This window comes from Rhineura floridana, chromosome 4, assembly GCF_030035675.1.
Source record: "Rhineura floridana isolate rRhiFlo1 chromosome 4, rRhiFlo1.hap2, whole genome shotgun sequence".
Lineage (NCBI taxonomy): Eukaryota > Metazoa > Chordata > Lepidosauria > Squamata > Rhineuridae > Rhineura > Rhineura floridana.
The window spans coordinates 211,625,416-211,645,135 of record NC_084483.1 but is presented as its reverse complement, the minus strand read 5'-3'; the positions used below and the strand labels follow the sequence as shown (position 1 = coordinate 211,645,135).

Sequence of the window (19,720 nt, the reverse complement as noted above, 5' to 3'; positions counted from 1 at the left end):
GTCTAGTTCCATTTGCCAAAATCCTTTACAGAGATCTAGTGTAGAGATAATGGTTGCTGCCCCCAATAACTCTAACATTGCGTCTACCCTAGGCATAGGATACGCATCTGGGACAGTAATTTTATTGATTAGCCGATAATCAATGCAAAACCTGGTCGTTCCATCTTTTTTTGGAACAAGGACAATACTTGAGGCCCAGGGACTGATGGATTCCCTGATCACTCCTAATTCCAGCATATCTTCCACCTCCTTTTTGATCTCACTCAAAACTTTCCCATTCACACGGTACGGAACAGATCTGATTGGGGCATGATCTCCAGTATCAATGGAATGTATAACTATACTGGTTCGGCCAGGTTTGTTGCTAAAGAGATTCCTATAGGTTTTCAAAACTCTCAGAATCTCTTCTTTTACTTCCTCCTTCACCTCCTCTGACCATTCCACTTGATCTACCCCTCCTTTGTCTTTGCTTTCCTGTACCAAATCTGGAAGTTCAGGCCCACTTCCCTCAGGGAATAAGGTAACTTGTAACACCTGTACATCCCTGGTATGGTAAGGCTTCAACATATTTACCTGAACCACTTTGCTTTTGTTTAATTGGTCTGTGGTGATTACAGACGTCACTGTATCAAGCCTTTCTCTGATGGTATATGGTCCTTCCCAGTTAGCCTGTAATTTGTCATGTTTCCTGGGTATGAACGCCATAACCATATCTTCCACATCATACACATGTTCCCTGGCTGTTCTGTCATACCAGTAACTTTGCTTCTGCTGTGCTTGACTCAAATTCTTTTTCACCACCTCCATCATTGATGTTAATTTATTGTGGAATTCCAATACAAAATCTACTACAGATGTTTTGTACTCTCCCAGGGTTCCTTCCCATGAATTTTTTAACAGTTCCAAAGGTCCCCTCACTTTTCTAGTGAACATCAGTTCAAAGGGTGAGAAGCCTGTTGACTCTTGAGGGACTTCTCTGTATGCAAATAAGAAGCATCCCAAACGTTCATCCCAGTCTTGTGGGTGATCTTGAACATAGCTTCTTATCATGCCCTTCAAAACGCCATTGAATCTCTCTGTTAGCCCATTAGTGGCGGGATGGTAAGTAGTGGTCTTTAGATGTTTTAGACCACAACATTCCCACATATATTGCATCACTTCTCCCATGAATACACTGCCTTGATCCGTCAGCACTTCATGAGGGAAACCCAGCCTCATAAAGATTTTTAATAAGGCCTCTGCCACTACAGGGGCTTCTACAGATCTTAGTGCTTCTGCGTCTGGGTACCTGGTGGCAAAATCCACCACCACCAATAGATATTTCTTGCCATGCCTTGTGGGTTTGGAAAAAGGGCCCACCAAATCTATCCCCACTCTATAAAAGGGTTGTCCAATTATAGGAAGGGGCTTTAAGGGTGCCTTAGTCTTTACTCCACTTTTTCCCACCTTTTGGCATATTCCACAAGATAGACAATGTTGTTTTACATCTTTGGAGATGTTTGGCCAATAATAGTGTGCTGCCAATCTCCTCTTGGTCTTTTTTATTCCCAGATGTCCTGCACATGGGACATCGTGGGCTACCTCTAGCAATCTGGTTCTGTATTTGCTTGGTGCTATCAATTGCTTCACTGGTTCACATTCATCCTTTCTCTCAGCAGGCATCCACAGTCTATATAAAATCCCATTCTCACACACAACTTGATTCCTCAGTTTGTCAGTGAAAGGAATCTGTTGGGTCAGAGCTTGTTCCTTTATCTGCTTCAAACTTATATCTTTATGCAGCTCTTCCCTGAATTGATCTGCTTCTTATCAGCGACCACTTGATACAGTTTGTCTCCTTCAGCAGGCCTGCTAGTGGTTGCTATGGTGACCTGAGGCTGGTTAACAGATTCCACCCTGTTTGTTTCAGCCCCCCTTAATATGGCTTCTTTTTCTCTGCCAATTTGCTGTCTGGTCACTACATATATCTTTCCTTGGGCTCCCATTACATCTCTTCCCAGTATTACTGGTTCTTGTTGCTGGGCATTAATGCCTACTTTATATCGGCCCTCTCGGCCTCTCCAAGTCATTTCCACCAGGGCCACAGGCAAACTTTCTGGTTGACCCCTCACTCCTTGGATAGTCACAGTTTCCTGAGGTAATATTACCTCAGATTTTATTAAATCTGGCCTCAGTAATGTATGAGCGGCACCAGTATCAAGCATTGCCCAATAATTTGCCCCTTGTACACTCACTTCCTCTCTCAGACTTGAATCAAGGTCTGTTACTTCTGTCCAGTTTATCTGGCAGAACTGAACCTTTTTCGCTGTTTCTAAAGCCTTGGGCTCTGTTTTCACTGTCCTTGTCTGAGCAGGATTACTCATGGGGTTGGCAACCTCACATTGAAAACGTAGGTGCCCTGGTCTACCACATTTGTAGCATAATTTCTCCTCACTTTTAGGGTACACAGATCCACTCTGGGGTGTCCTGTGCCCTTCAGATTTTACTGGAGGACTCACTCGCTGTGGTACCACATCCCTTCTGCCAGCACTATATGGTCTGGGTTTAAACTCTCTTGATGTTTTCCCCACCCAGCCAGTTCTATTGGAGGCGAAGTGATCCGCCATCTCTGCGGCCTCCTGCACAGATGTAGGGGAACGGTCTTTGACCAGGAGCCTTATTTCTGGTGGTAACTGATGGTATAATTGATCCAGTATCATGAGGCTTTTCACCTCTTCCACTGACTGAGCTTTGGCACTACTCATCCACTTTCCAAATATATCCATCAACTTTGCTCCCAGTTCCACAAAAGACCTCCCTGTCTGTATCTGGCAGTTTCTGAAAAGCTTTCTAAAATAATCAGGCCCCAGTCTGAATCTTTTAAACACTGCTTCTTTGAATTCAGCATAGGTTACGGGCCTGTCTGAGGGGAAATATTGGTATACCTCAGCCAATTCCCCTTTAATCAGGTTTGATAAATACTGCATGTATTTATCTTCAGGTAGCCCCCACAACTGAGCTGCTTTTTCAAAGGTGCTGAGGTAAATTTGAGGATCTTGACCAGGCTCATAGACAGCAAAGTCCTTTGGAGTAATTTTTATTTTTGCTCCATCTCTGTCTTTCCTTGTCTCCTCAGAGTGAAATTTCTCTCTATCAAATTTTAACTTTTCTACTTGTAATTCAGCATCCACTGCTCGTTGCTTCTCTCTCCTCAAACCCCAATCTCATTATCTCAATTTCCAACTCCCTCTGTTTTTCCTTCTCTGCACCTTCCATCCTCAATCTCTCAGCTTCCATCCTCAATCTCTCAGCTTCCAACTCCCGCTGTTTATCTTTTTCCTCAGCCTCAAAGACCCGCTGCTTTTCTTTCTCATCAGCCTCCCTCCTCAATCTCTCAGCTTCCAACTCCCTCTGCTTGTCTTTTTCCTCAGCCTCCCATCTTAACTTCTCTCTCAAGTACTCTATATAAGCGGGATTGCTTAAATATCCTTCTGGGGTCTCTTCCCTGACAGGTTGTTTTTGCTGGGCAGTTGCAAATCCTATAAGTGCTACCCTCAATTCATCTACCCCTTTACCCTCATGAGGTAAATTGAATGTTATGCACTTCTCCACCAGCTCCTCTTTTCATTTTTATGTATTCAGCCATGGTGTTTGAGTTCACTCACTCTTTGCCACACACTCTTTGCCAGTCACTCTCACAAGTAATCTTGTTTTGTTATTTCTGTTTGCCACACCACTGGTAGGGATTCTCTAGTATTCGTATCTCACTGCTACAGCCAACACCTGTGACGTATTCTCCTGTATCACCATGTGTCTTTGGGACTCTCTTTGGTTTGTATCTGGATTCTCTGTTGTTCGTATCCCACCGCTACTGACACCACATGTGACGCCCCCTTTGTCACCACGTGGCTTTGGGACTATCTTTGGTTCGTATCCCACCACTACTGCCACCACATGTGATGCGTCCTTCCCTGGCTCTCCCTGTCAGGTTCCTACCTGCGCGTGGCTACTGCCTGTCTCTAGGCACCACCAGGGACTCCACCAGTCCGGACCGCTCTCTCTTATGGTTTCTCTCCCCGCTCTAGCACAGATCTCAACAGATCCCCCTGCTAGGCAACCACCAGTCACGTCCTAATACTAGTATTCCCAGAGACTCTGAATACTGGTATTGTTATTCTCTTCACCACTGCCACCATTTGTTACAGTTCCCCTTCAGCCTTGGTCATTACCTTACCCTCCCTTCTGGTCTGTGAAACCCCAGCCAAGGATCAGGCCTTTGGTAAACCAAATTAAGTATTTATTAAAGATAACAAAGCTAACAAGATTAACAAGATTTCTTCTTAAGGCACATAAGCATATGGTTTTACTCAATACTAATCCTAACTCCACCTCCCTCCTTCTTCACGTTCTCCTGGCAAACAACTCTCTCAAACCCCACCAAGCAATCCACTCTTTCTCTTCTCCCCCCCGATTCCACTCTCACTCTTCCTTTTATACATTCAGCCATTTTAAACACTCAGCCAATCATCTCGCATTCTACTGCCCATTCACTCCCCCTCTTTCACTCCACTTACCATGTATCTTCTAAAACAACACTTACCATATATACATTAATATAGAAACATCACAGAAACCTCTGGGTGCCATCATCAGGAGTTTTGGGCTGCAGTGTCACCAATATGCGGATGACACTCAGCTCTATCTCTCATTTAAGTCCTCACCAGAGTTGGCTGTGGATACCATGTCCAAATGCCTGGAGTCCGTAAGTGGATGGATGGGCGAGAACAGGCAGAAGCTAAACCCTGATAAGACCGAGGTGTTGCTCGTGGGTGACAGGACAAGGTTGGGGGATATAGACTTGGTGCTTAATGGGGTAAGATTACCCCTGAAGGACCAGGTCCGCAGCCTAGGGGTCATTCTTGACTCCCAGCTGTCCATGGAGGCTCAGATTTCAGCAGCGAGCCGGGCAGCTTGGTATCAATTACATCTGATACAGAGGCTGCGACCCTACCTTCCTGTGCACCTGCTCCCACGAGTGATACATGCCCTGGTCTCCTCTCGCTTAGACTACTGTAATGCACTCTATGTGGGGTTACCCTTGAAAACGGTCCGGAAATTGCAGCTGGTACAGAATGCGGCGGCACGCTTGATTAAGCATAGCCGCCGCTGGGATCATATTACCCCAGTGTTAGTAGACCTACACTGGTTACCAGTTGTTTACCAGGCCCAATTCAAGGTGTTGGTGTTGACCTTTAAAACCCTATACGGTTTCGGCCCAGCTTATCTGAAGGAACGCCTCCAGCATCACCAATTATGCCGCCTGACAAGATCAGCCACACAGGACCTCCTCTCGGTCCCACCAGCCAAAACAGCTAGGCTGGTGCGGACCAGAGAGAGGGCATTCTTGGTTGTGGCCCCCACCCTCTGGAATGCTCTCCCTTTTGGTCTTCGACATGCCCCCTCCCTGATCAGTTTTCGCCGAGCCTTAAAGACCTGGCTATTCAGGCAGGCCTACGGGATCCTTGGGATGGATTAGTTTTATGATGTATAAATTGATGTTTTAGAATGACTGATGATTTGTCTTTTAATTGTACAGTGTATTTTAATCTGTTGTTGTAAGTCGCCTAGAGTGTCCGTTAACTCGGACAGATAGGCGACTAACAAATAAAATTTATTATTATTATATTATTATTTTCTTGCCTACTTTCTTACAGCTCTTTACTGCCTTCTTGGATTTCTACCAAGCCAAATCATTTGCTTATTTATGAACAAGCTAAAATAGAACCAGTGCCACAACGGACAGATCCTTAGGGAACCTCTTGTCACTTTCCTCTTGGGAGAGCTAGCAATTTATTCCCACCTTCCAGCTCCTGTTCTTTGAATTAAGTTACCGATCTGTCCTCATTGCTTCTGCCTGTCAAGCTTACTCAGGAGCCTTTGACCAAAGTCTTTTGCAAGTCCAGGTATTTAATCTCTACTAGCTCACCCCGGCCCTCTCAAGAGCAGCAGGAAAATGCATCTCCATCTCTGCCGCCACCCAGCCATGCAAGGTCTCCTGATAATTCTGAAAGCACGCCAGCTGCCTTTGCTCTTGCCTCACAGGTGGGAAGGAGAAGGGAGGCAGCCAACCCCCACTCCCCAGACCCAGCAAGAAGCAGCAGCCGGCCACCACAAGTCATAGCAAAATATAAATCATTTAATGGTAAGTTGCAAATTGAATACACACATTATTACAGACGGAATTCACCACATGTGAACTGGGAAGACGGCTCTCTCCAATGCACACTCTTCCATTTCTCCTCTGTGCGAATCGCTAGCCAAGAAGAGGCTGCTGCAGGCTGCCTCAGCTTCAGCCTCCAAGCAAACGACCAGCTGCCTCCATCAACCCAGCCAGCATGCCAAGGGAAGTCCTAGGAGCATGACCAGGGAGCCAACACTGCAGCCAGGGGGCCATGTGGGGGGAAGCTGGCCAGTCTCACTGCACAGCCTCTTCCTCTTGCTCCACCTACCCCTCCACCTGCTCTGCGTCCTCTTGCTCCCCCTAGTGGCTGCTTCTGGCTGGGTAGCGCAGCTTGGCCTCCTGCAGGAAGTTTTGGAAGGCGGGTTCTTCGTGCCTTTCCTCCGTCACTGGGGCAGGAGACAGAAGAGGGAGAGAGAGGACTCCTGGCAAAGTGGGTCCCACTGGCACCAGCACCACCAAAGGGGGAGATCTTCCCCAGGGCCCCACCTCCTTGCCAACCACAATGGATTAAAACTGAGTTTGTTACATTCCTCTCTGAGAGGCCGCATTTAAATGAATCTGCAAAGGTGGCCTCCATGTTGCCTCCTGCACAGACAGATGTACCCCAGCCAGCCAGGCACCTTGTAAGCAGTTGCAGCCATTTTGGAGGAGGCTGTGCCTCTCCCCCCCTCCCACGCCCAACCCCCGGCCCTTGGCTGGCCTCTCCCGATCACCAACTCCTGCCGATTTTCAGAGCTTTCCTTACCTTTGTGATCAACATCATCAGAATCGCTCTCGTGGCCCCCCTCCTGCTCCTCTTCCTCCTCCACAGTTCCTCGAGTCAGGATCAGTGCCGAGGGCCCCACTGAAGACTCTGCCGTTGAGCCTGGAGACAAAAGCCAGACCACTGCACAGCCTGTTCTCCCCACAGTGCCCCACAGTGCCCCACATCCATCCCACCCACCCACCTTGACAAGGGCCCCCAGTTCTTCACACAAGGCAATGGACAAAGTCCCATGCCAGGAGATCGAATTGTGCAGGCTCAAGAGAGGCTGTGCAGGCCTGGCAGGTGGGCTGAGGGCAAGAGCAGGGAGAATGCCTCGTGAGGAAGCCAGTGAGGAGCAGGAGGAGGCAGCCGCTTAATCCAACAGATGCACAGCAAGGCTCTCCCAGGGAGGAGCTGCTGGAAAGAAGCCGGCCAGGGCAGACATCCAGCCATCCCCCCCTACCCCCAGCTGTTTCACCTGCTCTGCAAGGAGCAGCAACAGATCAAGGTGCAAGGGAAGATCCCACACTCCAGCAGCCTTGGGAGCTTGCCGCTGCCACCGCCACCACCTGCCTTGAAGCCTTGAGGCAGCCTGTCCAGAAGGCACTTAGCTCAGTGGTGGCCTCAAAGCACCCTCTCATCTTCTGAGCAAGCCTCTCCAGAATGCCTGCAGTGCCTCCTCCCCCAGCACCCGGACTCTACATACCTGACCCTGGCAGAGCGCTCTCTGCTGCGAGGGGGGCCATGTCCCTCTGCAAACGCACCAGCTGCTCCTGCTGCCGCTGGCTTTCAATCCTTCCCTGCAAGCAAGGAAAGGCTATTCCAGCGACTGACTTGGTACATGTGAATCCCACCTGTGTGTTCCGTGGCAGAGATCAAACTGGCACATGTGGGATTCCACGATGCCCTCTCCCAGCCAGCCATGGCCTGTTCTGCCCAGCTGCAGCAAGGGGGCCACCTCGGGCTTTCTGAGGATGCCCTGGGGCACAGAGTTATTCTGCACACCTCTTAATGCAACCCCACCCCCACAGAAAAGCCAATAAGGAGCATGTTGGCAGCTTTGAGCTCTTCAGGTAGCAAGCAATCTGATAAAGGGACGCAAACAAATGCCTTTCAGAACAATGCATGTGGCAACGAAGAACTGCCCAGGATGCCACCGGGTCCTGCTAGAGAGAGAGAGCAAGACCCACACGCCCACTCTGAGGCCAGGTTGGCCGGGGGCATTCCATTTTTATGCGCTGACCTCTAACTGCAAATGGCTGCTTCAAATCCTTTTGGCAATGGGAACAAGAAGGCTCCAGTGCCCAAGGAAGGCATTTAGGGGCCCCCAAAGCAGCCCCAGAGGTTGCGGGTTGATTTCCTTCCCAACTCCCTCTATCAGCTGAAAGAATGGAAGTGCCCAGCTTGTTTGAAAAGGAGGACTTGAACAAGCAGGAGGGAGTAGAAGGGAGTTAATAAGCCTTTCCAATTGGCTGGCTGGGGAGGGGCACAGGAGGGTTATACTGCTGCAGCCAAGAGAGTGCAGAGCCAACAGAGCGCACACTTAATACTTACCATTTTTTCCCTTAGGCGTTCATACTCTGGACGGTATTCTCTGGAGGAAGGGAAGAAGAGAAATATTTACTCATGGGTGCCATAGGCTCACAACTGTGGACATTAATGGGAGTGTCCCTTACGCGACTAGCAGCACTGCAAGGACACCACCGCCTTGAGCAGTGGGCCAGACCTCCAGTCACAGACGTGCATGCATGCGGGGAGAGACTTTGCCCCTGAGCCTCATGTCTGCATGTAGAGGGAAGAAGGTGGCCTTGTCTCAGCAAAGGTCACCTATTCTGGTCACCCTACGGTGCACCAAGAGGGGTCCCAACTGCCAGGCAGCAGGAGGTCCCTGGGTTAACAGAATCAGGGATTGGCCTCCATGCAGGCCTTTGCTATGGGATGCAGCACACTTGGAGTACATCAGCAACTGGAAGCATCATGGGTCAAGAGAGCTTTCGGGTAGCGGTTGTGGTGACAGAAGCTGGTGCTCTCCTCCCTGCTCCCCACCCCCCTGTTCAACCTGCCCTGAAACTCAAGTATGCCCAAAGGACTGGAGCCCATGCTTGGGCAGTCGCTCACACACACCAGGGCTTCCTTTCTGATGAAAAAGAGGGAAAAAGGGATCTTGCAGAGCTGGAAAAGGTTCAGAAAAGGGCAAAACGAGGATGAAGCATAAAAATTGCAGCATTTGGGGCTTTTTAGTTTAGAGAAAAGGTGAGCAAGTGCATAAAATTATGTGCGGTATGGAGAAATTAAACAGAGCAAAGTTTTTCCTCCTCTCTCCCTAACACAAGAATTCATGGATATCCAGTGAAGCTGAATGTTGGATGATTCAGGGCAGACAAAAGAAGGGACTCCTTCACACAGCGCACAGTTAAACTATGGAATTTGCTCCGACAAGAGGCAGCGATGGGCACCAAATTGGATGCCCTTAAAAGGATTAGACAAATTCATGGAGGATAAGGCTATCAAGGGCTACTAGCCAAGATGGCTATGTGATGTTCCTATATTAATGTATATATGGTAAGTGTTGGTTGTTTAGAAGATATATGGTAAGTAGTGAAAGAGGAGGGGGAGTGAATGGGCAGTAGACTGCTAGATGATTGGCTGAGTGTTTAAAATGGCTGAACGTATATAAGGAAGAGTGAGAGTGGAATCGGGGGGAGAAGAGAACTGAGTGGGTTGCTTGGTGGGGTTTAGAGAGTTGTTTGACAGGAGAGAGTGGAGAAGGAGGGGGGTAGAGTTCGAATTAGTATTGAGTAAAACCATATGCTTATGTGCCTTAAGAAGAAATCTTGTTAATCTTGTTAGCTTTGTTATCTTTAATAAATACTTAATTTGGTTTACCAAAGGCCTGATCCTTGGCTGGGGTTTCACAGACCAGAAGGGAGGGTAAGGTAATGACCAAGGCTGAAGGGGAACTGTAACAAATGGTGGCAGCAGTGAAGAGAATAACAATACCAGTATTCAGAGTCTCTGGGAATACTAGTATTAGGATGTGACTGGTGGTTGCCTAGTAGGGGGATCTGTTGAGATCTGTGCTAGAGTGGGGAGAGAAACCATAAGAGAGTGCGGTCCGGACTGGTGGAGTCCCTGGTGGTGCCTAGTGACAGGCAGTAGCCACGTGCAGGTAGGAACCTGATAGGGAGAGCCAGGGAAGGACGCCTCACATGCTACGCTTCCCCTGCATGGTCAGAGGCGGCATGCGTTGGAATAGTAGTTGAGGGGAGAGTGCCACTGTTACACTCAAGCCCTGCTCTGAAGGTTCCCACTGTGACATCAGCCCCCTCTGCCTTGATCCAGCAGCCGCAGGGCTTTTCTTATGCTCTTAAGACACTCTCACCTTTCATATTCATCAACAGCTTTGGAGAGGTGTTCAAAAAATTCATCCAGCCCTGTTCCCTGGACAGCAGAAACACCCACCACCTGCAAGGGAAAGTCTCTCGTTTCAAACAGGGTTTGTGTGGAGGGGGCGGGAGGGGAAGAATGGAGGCTGCTCTGGAAGCAGCAGAGTGGCTTGCAAGCACCTTCCTGTGTTGTTCCACTGCTAGCATAACGCCAGCACCACAACATTGCTTAACTACCACCCCAGAGAGACAGGAGAGAATACCACTAAGCTCATTTTGCAGGTGGGGACAAGACTCAAGGGGAGAGATCTGTTCAAGGCCATCCAGTGTGGGGTGGATTTAAACTCAAGCCCTGCAATCCTTCTGCTCCATTGCAGAAGCATTCACAACAGCCTGTTTGAATGTATCACAACAGGACTCCCATGACACCTAGTTTTTTGGAGGTGGGGGATGGGTTGGCGAGCAAGGTGCCCCTCCCTCCTTGGAGTATTTCACCTGAGAGGTGTGAGAGTCCGCAGGTGGGACATAAACAGCTATTTCACACACCACCTCTAGCGGGTAATATTTACATACACACCTTTGAACAGTGAAAGTGTTAGAAATTTCCACTTAAAAAAACAAAAAAACCCACTTACTCCCAGGAGGGGAACAGCACCCACCTTGAGTGAGCTGTAGAACTCGTCCAGCACAAGGCTCATGGAGCGAGTCAAGTTACTGACATAGGTAGTTTCCTGGCTGAGGGCCTCTTGGAAGACTTCAAAGTCCTGCATCCATTCCACTGCAAAGCTGTGATCGATGATGTCTGTCTGCATCAAGAAATAAGAAAAGAACCGAGGATGACTAAGCACACAGCGGGTGGCCACTCCTCCCAAGCAGCCTTGTCGGAGCACTCGCCTGGGCTCCGCAACGTCACCTGCTAGGTGGAAGGCAGGAATAAAACAATGAGATAAATATTTGCCTTCCTGGATTAGGATGTTCCATGTGCCAGTGCATCAGCACTGCACCTTCCCAGCTTCCCTGCTGCTCCCTGCAAATGACCAGCTCCTCTGCGGCCTTGGTGCTTGCTCCCCCTTGGCCACGGACATCCTTGCCTGCCTGTAACACCTGGCACAGTACGGAGCTGTGGCCTTTTGCCTCCCTCTCCACAAGAGTCAGTTTAAACATCAGGCTTGTGAGGTGCCCCTATCTCTGACCGGCAGCCATTAATCTTTGTAATGGAGGCCATGCTTCAAGAAACCAAACCATTACAAAACCATCTGCATAGCCAGTTGTTCCCTGCTTTCTCTGTCTATGCCCTGATCTCTCTCCCTCTCACTGGAATTAGGAACTCCTCCTTCAGAAACTCACCCGTCTTGGGTTCCTTTCCCAATCAGCATATCTAGCCACAGAATCCTCCCACATAGCATTTCTCTGAACTTATTAAAATCAGCTTCCCTGAAATCCAAGGAACATGTTTAGCTACGCTCACCTTTAGATTTCCATCAGATCATGAAATCCAGCATTACATGCCTGGTCTCCATCACCCAAAGTTCCCACAACTCTTCCCTATTGGCTAGGTTAAAGCCAAGGGCAGCGAATCCCTTCATTCCTTCCTCCTCCTTTTGAAAAAAGGAAGTTGCCAGCCAGGCCTGTTAGGAATTTGCTGGGAGAGTCTATGCTTAGTGGAGTTTCTCTCCTAGTAGATATCAGGGGTATTTGGGGTTCCCCAATACTACCAATTCATGCTTCCATGAAACAACTTTGTTTTAGGAAAGCATTGCCCACATCTTCTTCTTGGATCAAGTCTGAAAAGGCTACAGACCAGAGCCCACTACTCACCTTGTTCATGGCCACAACAAATGGAAGCTTTGTTTTGTACAGGATGCTGAAAAGAAGAGAGTGTGATCAGGGATGCAGACAGGCAAAAAGGCAGGCTCCATTTTAGATGTGGGATTGCCTCAAGGGCATTTCACTTATCACACTCACACTCTCACACACAAACTGAAAGAGCAGCAGAGTGAGGAAGTGTATTCTAAGATGAACTCCAAGAGCAGCAGAGTTTGCTCCTTGTTCAAGGTTGAGGGATCAGCAGCAGCAGAGAACCTAACAGAAGAGAGGTTGCCAAGATTACCTCTAAGGAACCAGGCAAAAGCCTCAATGTCTTCTCAACAACTGAGAACAAGCCATGCAACCAGAAAAATAGCTCTATAGATTAGACTAGTCCTGGAACCCACTATCGTCTACTGATATTGCCATAGAGGAAATTATCAAGCAACCTAAAAGACTCAACTTGAACCAATGAGGAAATGAACATTCTCCATAATTCTGGCCTTTTGATGCCGCTCTAGGCCACTGAACTGGCCTGTACTTCTTGGTAAACTGGTAGTACCCAGAACCTGCTCTGAAAAGATGCAACGGCTGCCTTGCTGAACATAAGCCGGCTCTGGTCTGTTCAGTGCCAGGATGAGAGACTACCTGAGAACAACTCTGTTTTACACGCTGCCTTGAGTTCTGCATAAGAAAAGTGTGTGTGTGTGTTTCCAATAAAATTAAGGATGGACAGGCTAACAGAAGTCATAAAATGAAAGCTGCAAAGCAGGGCCCTAGGGAAGGCAATGTGTTCAATGCTCAATGCGTTCCCTAAATTAGCCTTCAATCAACCAGGACCTTGGCATAACTATGGTAGTCCTTTATAAACCTCCACTTGCAGAAAGATCATGAGTACTCCCAAAAGTTGGCTGGGTCACATTTAAATGTCCATCTTCCCCCCTCTTGGACCTCATTCTTAGCCCTGCACAGATTGACTGGTGAAATCCATCCAAGGCAGAAATAAGAGACAAGTGGGAAGGTTGGGGAGGCCTATTTTTAATTAATGCAATCCATCCCATCTAATGCTTAGATGTCCCAAACCGTTAAGCCCAGGAAGGTCATAAATGGTGCTTATTAATGGGCCTCCCATCTGTCCCTTCCGCCCACAGGCCAGAAGACGTGCAGAAAAGGTGCTATGAACACCCAGTAGAATTTGCATTATTATCATCCATGCTCTTGTAACATCAAGGCTTGACTACTACAAAGCAGCATATGTGCCTTTAAAGACCTCTCATGATGCATCAGCTTAAGCAGAGGTTATATGGACAACTATGCCAAAATGACCTGTACAAGTCTCCTCACACTTTAAGACTTCCTAGCAAGGTCTCTTCCCTGAGTTCCCCTGCCTCCTGAGATTTGGTGGGTGAAGATCAAGGAACAGGCCCCTTCTGCCAAATGTCCTCTCCAATTCTGTACACTTAGAGCTGATGAAAGTGTTGTTTTCCTAGGCTATTAATTCAATGTGCTAACATTTTGTGTTTTACTGCTGTTGTGTTAATCCTCTAGCTACAATAATAATAATAATAATAATAAATTTTATTTTTCAGTCGCCTATCTGTCCAGGTTAGGGACACTCTAGGCGACGAACAACAAAAATAAAAACAATACATATATATATCAACACAACCAAATTTAAGCTAAAAAACCATCCTTCAGTTCATTATAACATAAAATTAATCTGTCCCAATCTTGTAGGCCTGCCTGAATAGCCAGGTCTTTAAGGCTCGGCGAAAGCTTGACAAGGAGGGATGAAATAACCATATGCTATGTCTGTTTTGATGTTTGAGGAAAGTGGGATGCTGCAATGGTGGTAGAACACGGAAAACTGTTGCTGGTATATTCATCTTCCCATTTCCATCATTTATTTCCTAGATTACAACATCTCTGCAAGTTCTTAATTTCATATGATCTTCCTGAAGTAGTATCTGGTAGATTAAAGCATAGCTGCTGCCTGTTTGAATGTCATGGTGACCGCAGTAACCCATAGCTACTCTGATCCTTGCCAGCATTACTTGGTACTTCTTAATGATACCTTCTTCTGGTTTAGTACTTTCATCACTGGACACTGCCCTCCTCCTCGTTGGATCCGTCCCGCTTCCCGCCTCGGGAAGAGCCAGCAGCACCACTGCGCCGCCCAGCTGTTCCCCATGGCATGCTGAGGGTAAGTGCGTGCGCACGTGCGCGGGAGCGAGCAAAGTCTGCTAGTCACCGGAGCGCCCGAGTACTACCACTGTCCACCTGCGGCTCGAGCCGGCGCCACCGCCCAACGGCACCGGCACCCACGGCCGCGAGCGAGATAAAGAAAGGGCGGGGCGACGGCCGTAACGGCAGCCACTCTCTCTTTGTTGACGTGTATGTGAAAACACACACAAAACATACACTGCCGCGCCGCTACGGAGACTCGGAAGAAAATGAAGACGCCCGCCCCGCCCGCTTCTTCGGCCCCCTGACGCCGTGCCTGCTAGGCCGACTGTCACATGCAGACTCGGGCCCCACCCCCTGGCCCCTCTCATGCTCCGCCCCCTCTCTCATTCATGGCTCCCAATGCTACAATGGGAACTTTAGCTGGATTCATGTCCCTCTTTCTGTGATGTCTTAATTTTTATAAACAAACTACTTTAATACGCTGACAGACATGTTTTTTGGAAAGGTGGGACATAATCTCTTCAAGTACATGAAAAGTTGTCACACAGAGGAGGGCTGGGATCTGTTCTCGATTGTCCCAGAGTGCAGGACACGGAATAATGGGCTCAAGTTGCAAGAAGCCAAATTTCAACTGAAGATCAGGAAAAACTTACTAACTGTTAAAAGCCATACGACAATGGAACCAATTACCTCGAGAGGTAGCGGGCTCTCTGACACTGGAGGCATTCAAGAGGCAGCTGAACAGCCATCTGTCGGGAATGCTTTGATTTTGAGCAGGGGGTTGGACTTGATGGCCTTATAGGCCCCTTCCAACTCTACTATTCTATTATTCTAATCCATAATAAACAAACAAATATTGTGCTAGGAATTCAGGTATCCAGCAGAAGACAAGAGAACAGATCCTCTCAAACAGCAAAAAGAGGGAAAACAAAAACAAGCAAGCCAACCATCACCACCACCCCTTACCTGCAGGCATACAGCATATTAGACATGAATGTAACAGGGTTGGTGCTGCGAGATGTGTCCATCACATAAACCACCACCGACGGAAAGGAGGAAGCCTAAATGGGCATATCACAGCACGAGCATTAGCCAAGCAGGGCTACCCTTCCCCAAGCCCCTCCTGTTACAGATGTAAGCTGAACAGAAAGCACTAACCAGAGCTTCAGTGATGATGGTGCCTGAGGCAGACCAGGTGAATACCTCAATCTGCCCAGGAGTGTCAATCAGGACATACCTGGAAGGGAAATAATTTATTCTCTCTCTTACATACCAAATATAAATCCAAGCAACACAGATTTACTCCCAATTTCATGCACTAGAGCTGGGAGGCTGCACCACACCCCTCACATTGTAGGCCTTAGAAATCCAGACAGTCACTATCTGCCGGAACCAGAGCTGGACCTAGGAACAAAGGAAAGCTACTTCACTCACCCATTTCCCTCGTCAACCCAGAGTAACTGACTATTGTGCCTATCACATGAGAGGCAGAAGAACAAAACAGAGTTGGCGTCTCCCTGAGAATCAGCTTCATCCTGCTCAGCAGCAGAACAGGATCCCAAAGCCGTTCTTGGGAAAGGTGAATGAGCATGCATAAACCTCTGAGCTCCAGAGCTTTTGGATGATAGAGATTATCTAGTGCCACTTTAATCTGCTTTTCAGCCTGCTTTTGGCCTTTTTCATGCTTGGCAGGCAACCTATGCCAGGAACTAGACAGGGAAGGTCCTACAACCAGAAACATCACCTGGTGTAGAATTCTGCTGGGAGACTTTTTGTACAGAGCCAATTATCAAGTGCATGTGACCCCTCTGTTACACCATCTTCACAGGCTGCTGATCTGTTCTGGCCCCAATTTAAAGTGCTGCCCATTCCCTTTAAAACACTAATGATCTAAAACCCTACGTGGCTTAGGATCAGGATATTTGAAGGACTGCTTCCTAATACATGAAACATGCCCATTCCCCAAGGTCATCAGGAGAGGCCCTGTGGCACATCCTACCAGTATTTGAGGCTCGTTTGGCAGGAACACAGGGTGACCCTTGTCTGTCAATGTCCCTGTTCCTTTGAAATGAGATAACTTTGCTCCCCCCCCCCATGTCACCAGGCTGAATGTTGGTTCCCTGTTCCAGGCTGAAAGCTTTTTTGTTCCCTCAGACCTTTGGTCAGCTGGATATTAGGTAAGTGTATATTTTGGACTCGTAGTTTGCTCCCTTGCTGTTAATTTCGTTGGCATTCTCTACTTTAATTCTATATTTTAGTTTTTGTTTTATATTTGATTATTTCTGCAATTTATGGATTGCCTTGTGTGCCTCACAACAAGTTGGAAAAGTCAGAGGATTCTAACGAATGTTGCAGCCAGCAGTTGAACTGCCACAAAGTTTGTAGAAATTGGTAATGTCTTTAATGCACACACAATAATGGTAACAATGGACTACTACATTTTATGCAGTTCTGCAAAGTGAGGGATGTGTATGCCTCTCTCCTTAGAAGGGGCTTCCACCCCCCACCCCCAGATGGGATCAGCCTCCCCATTGACTCACTGAGATGCTGTCTGTCGTTTCTCAATAAACTTCATCACCTAATTGTAATGAAAAAGAGAAGGATGATTTATACATTGCAAGAGAGAATTAGCATTTGCAGAGACACTACTGCTACACAAAGTGAGATATCCTCAGTATTACAGAATTACTATGACATTTAAATTGCTAACTGGATAAAAACATAAATTTGTTCTGAGCCTTAGGACTGATGTGGTCCAGAACATCAAGGGCCCATTAGCAGATCCTCCAGGAGGCAACCCAGCCAAAATGTAGCACCATTCAGTGAAATACACCAGAAATTATGTACCTGGTCAAATCTTGTAGCAAAAAGGTTGAGAGAAGTCACAATGCCACCATTTGGGCCTAGCCCATATCTGAAGCATGTTCAGGAAAAATTGGAAGCAATCTGAACATAAGAGCCTGCTGGATCAGGCCAAAGAGGACCCACCTAATCCAACATCCTGTTCTCACAGTGGCCACCAGTCTATTGGGTTTCAGCAAGAGGTCAGAGAATCCTAACTAACGTTGCAGCCAGTAGTTGCACTGCCACACAGGTTGTAGAAATTGCCAACGCCAGTGATCTAGGCTTAAGACAGACATCAAGCAATTTTAGTAACTACAGATACATCATGCCCAGCTTTGTGTATGCTACGTGCTTTCAAGCCATTTATGACATATGGAGACCCTATGAATCAGCGACCTCCAATAGCAAGCTTTATCACATCCAGTTATACCACACCCCTTATCTCAACCTATCATAGTGTACAAAGTCAGGCAATCACCGTTACATGTTCCTCTGGCCAAAGAATGCCGAGTCTAATCGTTGGGACATACCCTTTGGCTAATTTAATCAGAAAGTCTCTTGCCGAAAGATGTTCCTGGCTAGACAGCGGAACAAAGGTCCAGAAATAACACCAGCTAGAGCTTCTGAAAATGAAGAAGCTGGCACACCTAGCAGCATTTTCCAACATTCGCCCAAGCAGACTATGCTGAGAAACTCTTTGCTACCAGAGCTTTCTTTTGGTGCTAAATGCTACGTATCCCACCGGCTAGGTCTGGCTCTAGGTTTGTGACTGGAGATAGTACACAAGTTGCCTCCCAGCCAAGGCTAGCAACTTCCTGACACCCACTGGCTCCTTGGAAAGGGACAGCATAGGCACCTGTGAGCCAGACCCCTTTCCGATACCAAGTCCCTATTAATTTTAAAAATCCTTTTATTCATTCCCATTTACTCCACAAGCTCCCATTCCCATCTCTCATGCTGATGGCCTTCCCTGGTCATGGTGATCCTTCAGAAACGGCCTACTATAAGGATACTGCTTCATAACTTCTTTGTAGTTCACTGTGTCTCGTATATCTTTAAAAAAAAGAAAGAGAAATTACACCTATCCTCATCTATTTATATGTTTTCTGAATGTGTTAAAACCCTCACAGCCACCATCACCACAAAACCATTAATGAGACTGTTGGATTAGGGAGTAGAACAAAGAGCTCCGGTCACTCTTTCCTCAGCAGGGAAATTAGGAGCTGAAGAAGGCATTAAAAAGAACAGAGTTTATCAAGAAATTGGAGGGTCTCCTCTACAAAGAAAGAACAATAAATCCTTGTTCCCACTTCATCCTGCCTATCAAGAGGTCGATGCAATTACAATACACAATCGTGTTTTAGGAAACAACCTACCGTTTCCCGCTTACCTGAACAAAGCAACTTAAATTTGTTTTGTTTTCTCATTTGGGCAGAACCCAAACGAGCACTGAGAGCAGACCCAAGATTATCTTTGGCAAGGTAAGCCTGCAGCATCAGCAGTGGCAAGACCAGCCGCCCTCGACGACTCACCAATGTTTGCTGGGAAAGGGAGCTCGTGCACTGCGGGATCCAGGTTGATGACGTACGGGGGAGAATTCTTGCGGTGCAGGTGGGCAGAGAGCCTCTGCCGGAAAGAAACGCGACGTCAACCCAAAGGAAGCAGAGCCCAGCCCCCCCCCCCCCAGCAGCACCCGCACGGAGGACCAGGCCGGGGACCGGCTTGTAACTGGCGCTTGCGGAGCTGCTGCGAGAACAGGGCGGGGGGAAGGGAGGGAGGCCGCTCTGCTCCGTCACCTGCACGAGCGCCGTCTTGCCGGAGCCGGCCATGCCCAGCACCAGAACGCACACCGGCGAGGGGGCCCCGGAGCCAGAACTTGCCCCTCCAGCCGCCTCCGCCATCTTGTTTCCTTGTCGCCGCCCCGCTTCCGCTGGAGGGGGCGTTTCTTCCTCTCAGGAGCGTAGAGGGATTGGTCAGCTGAAAAAGGAAGCGGAGTTCAGAGGTAGGAAAGGAGAGTGCCCCGCTTATCTCTTACCCAGAGGAGGAATTCCGGGGCTCACGCTGTGGAAGGCGTTCGCCAGCTCTTTCCGCCGTTGTCCCCGGGCTTCCCTTCCATGTCTTGGGGGCCGCCTTCGTTGCACTCCTCCGCCCCTATTCCTGTTTGGCAGAGCCCCCCCTTAAGGTGTGGCAGCCGGAATCTGAGCATCTAGTCCAGCATCCCGCTCCCACAGTGGCCAGCCAGACGAGGAGCCCACAAGGGGGCCTGAGCGCAAGAGCCACTCGCCCCTCCCAGCGACTGGTGTTCGAAGCATACCACCTCCGCCTGTCGGGGCAGAGCGCAGCCATCGTGGCCAGTAGCCCCGTGAATTTGTCTACTCTTTTAGAGCCCTCCAAGTTGGTAGCCATCACTGCCTCATGTGAGAACAAATTCCATAGTTTAACAATGCGCTGTGTAAATGAGTACTTTGTTTTGTCTGTCCTGAATCTTCCAACATTCAGCTTCGTTGGATGCCCAGGGAGAAAAATTTCTAT

The 19,720-nt window shown here is 48.2% G+C and overlaps 1 protein-coding gene across 2 annotated transcripts; it reads right to left on the bottom strand.

Moving 5' to 3' along the window:
- Positions 1 to 6,154: 6,154 nt before the first annotated feature.
- Positions 6,155 to 19,343, bottom strand: GPN1 (GPN-loop GTPase 1). 2 transcript variants are annotated; one of them, XM_061626016.1, is made up of 15 exons: positions 19,249 to 19,343; positions 18,985 to 19,165; positions 18,721 to 18,814; positions 18,202 to 18,241; positions 17,192 to 17,258; positions 16,885 to 16,922; positions 15,503 to 15,581; positions 15,311 to 15,405; positions 12,170 to 12,215; positions 11,011 to 11,157; positions 10,348 to 10,430; positions 8,520 to 8,559; positions 7,672 to 7,765; positions 6,966 to 7,085; positions 6,155 to 6,606 (listed from the first exon to the last, which is right to left on the bottom strand). In XM_061626016.1, the coding sequence occupies exons 2-15, from the start codon at positions 19,087 to 19,089 to the stop codon at positions 6,521 to 6,523; spliced, it is 1,134 nt and encodes a 377-aa protein (XP_061482000.1). In that variant the 5' UTR covers positions 19,090 to 19,165; positions 19,249 to 19,343; the 3' UTR covers positions 6,155 to 6,520. The 2 variants fall into 2 exon arrangements, with proteins under 2 accessions (XP_061482000.1, XP_061482001.1); XM_061626017.1 differs by lacking the exons at positions 17,192 to 17,258; positions 18,202 to 18,241; positions 18,721 to 18,814; positions 18,985 to 19,165; positions 19,249 to 19,343 and adding an exon at positions 17,333 to 18,169.
- Positions 19,344 to 19,720: the final 377 nt, after the last annotated feature.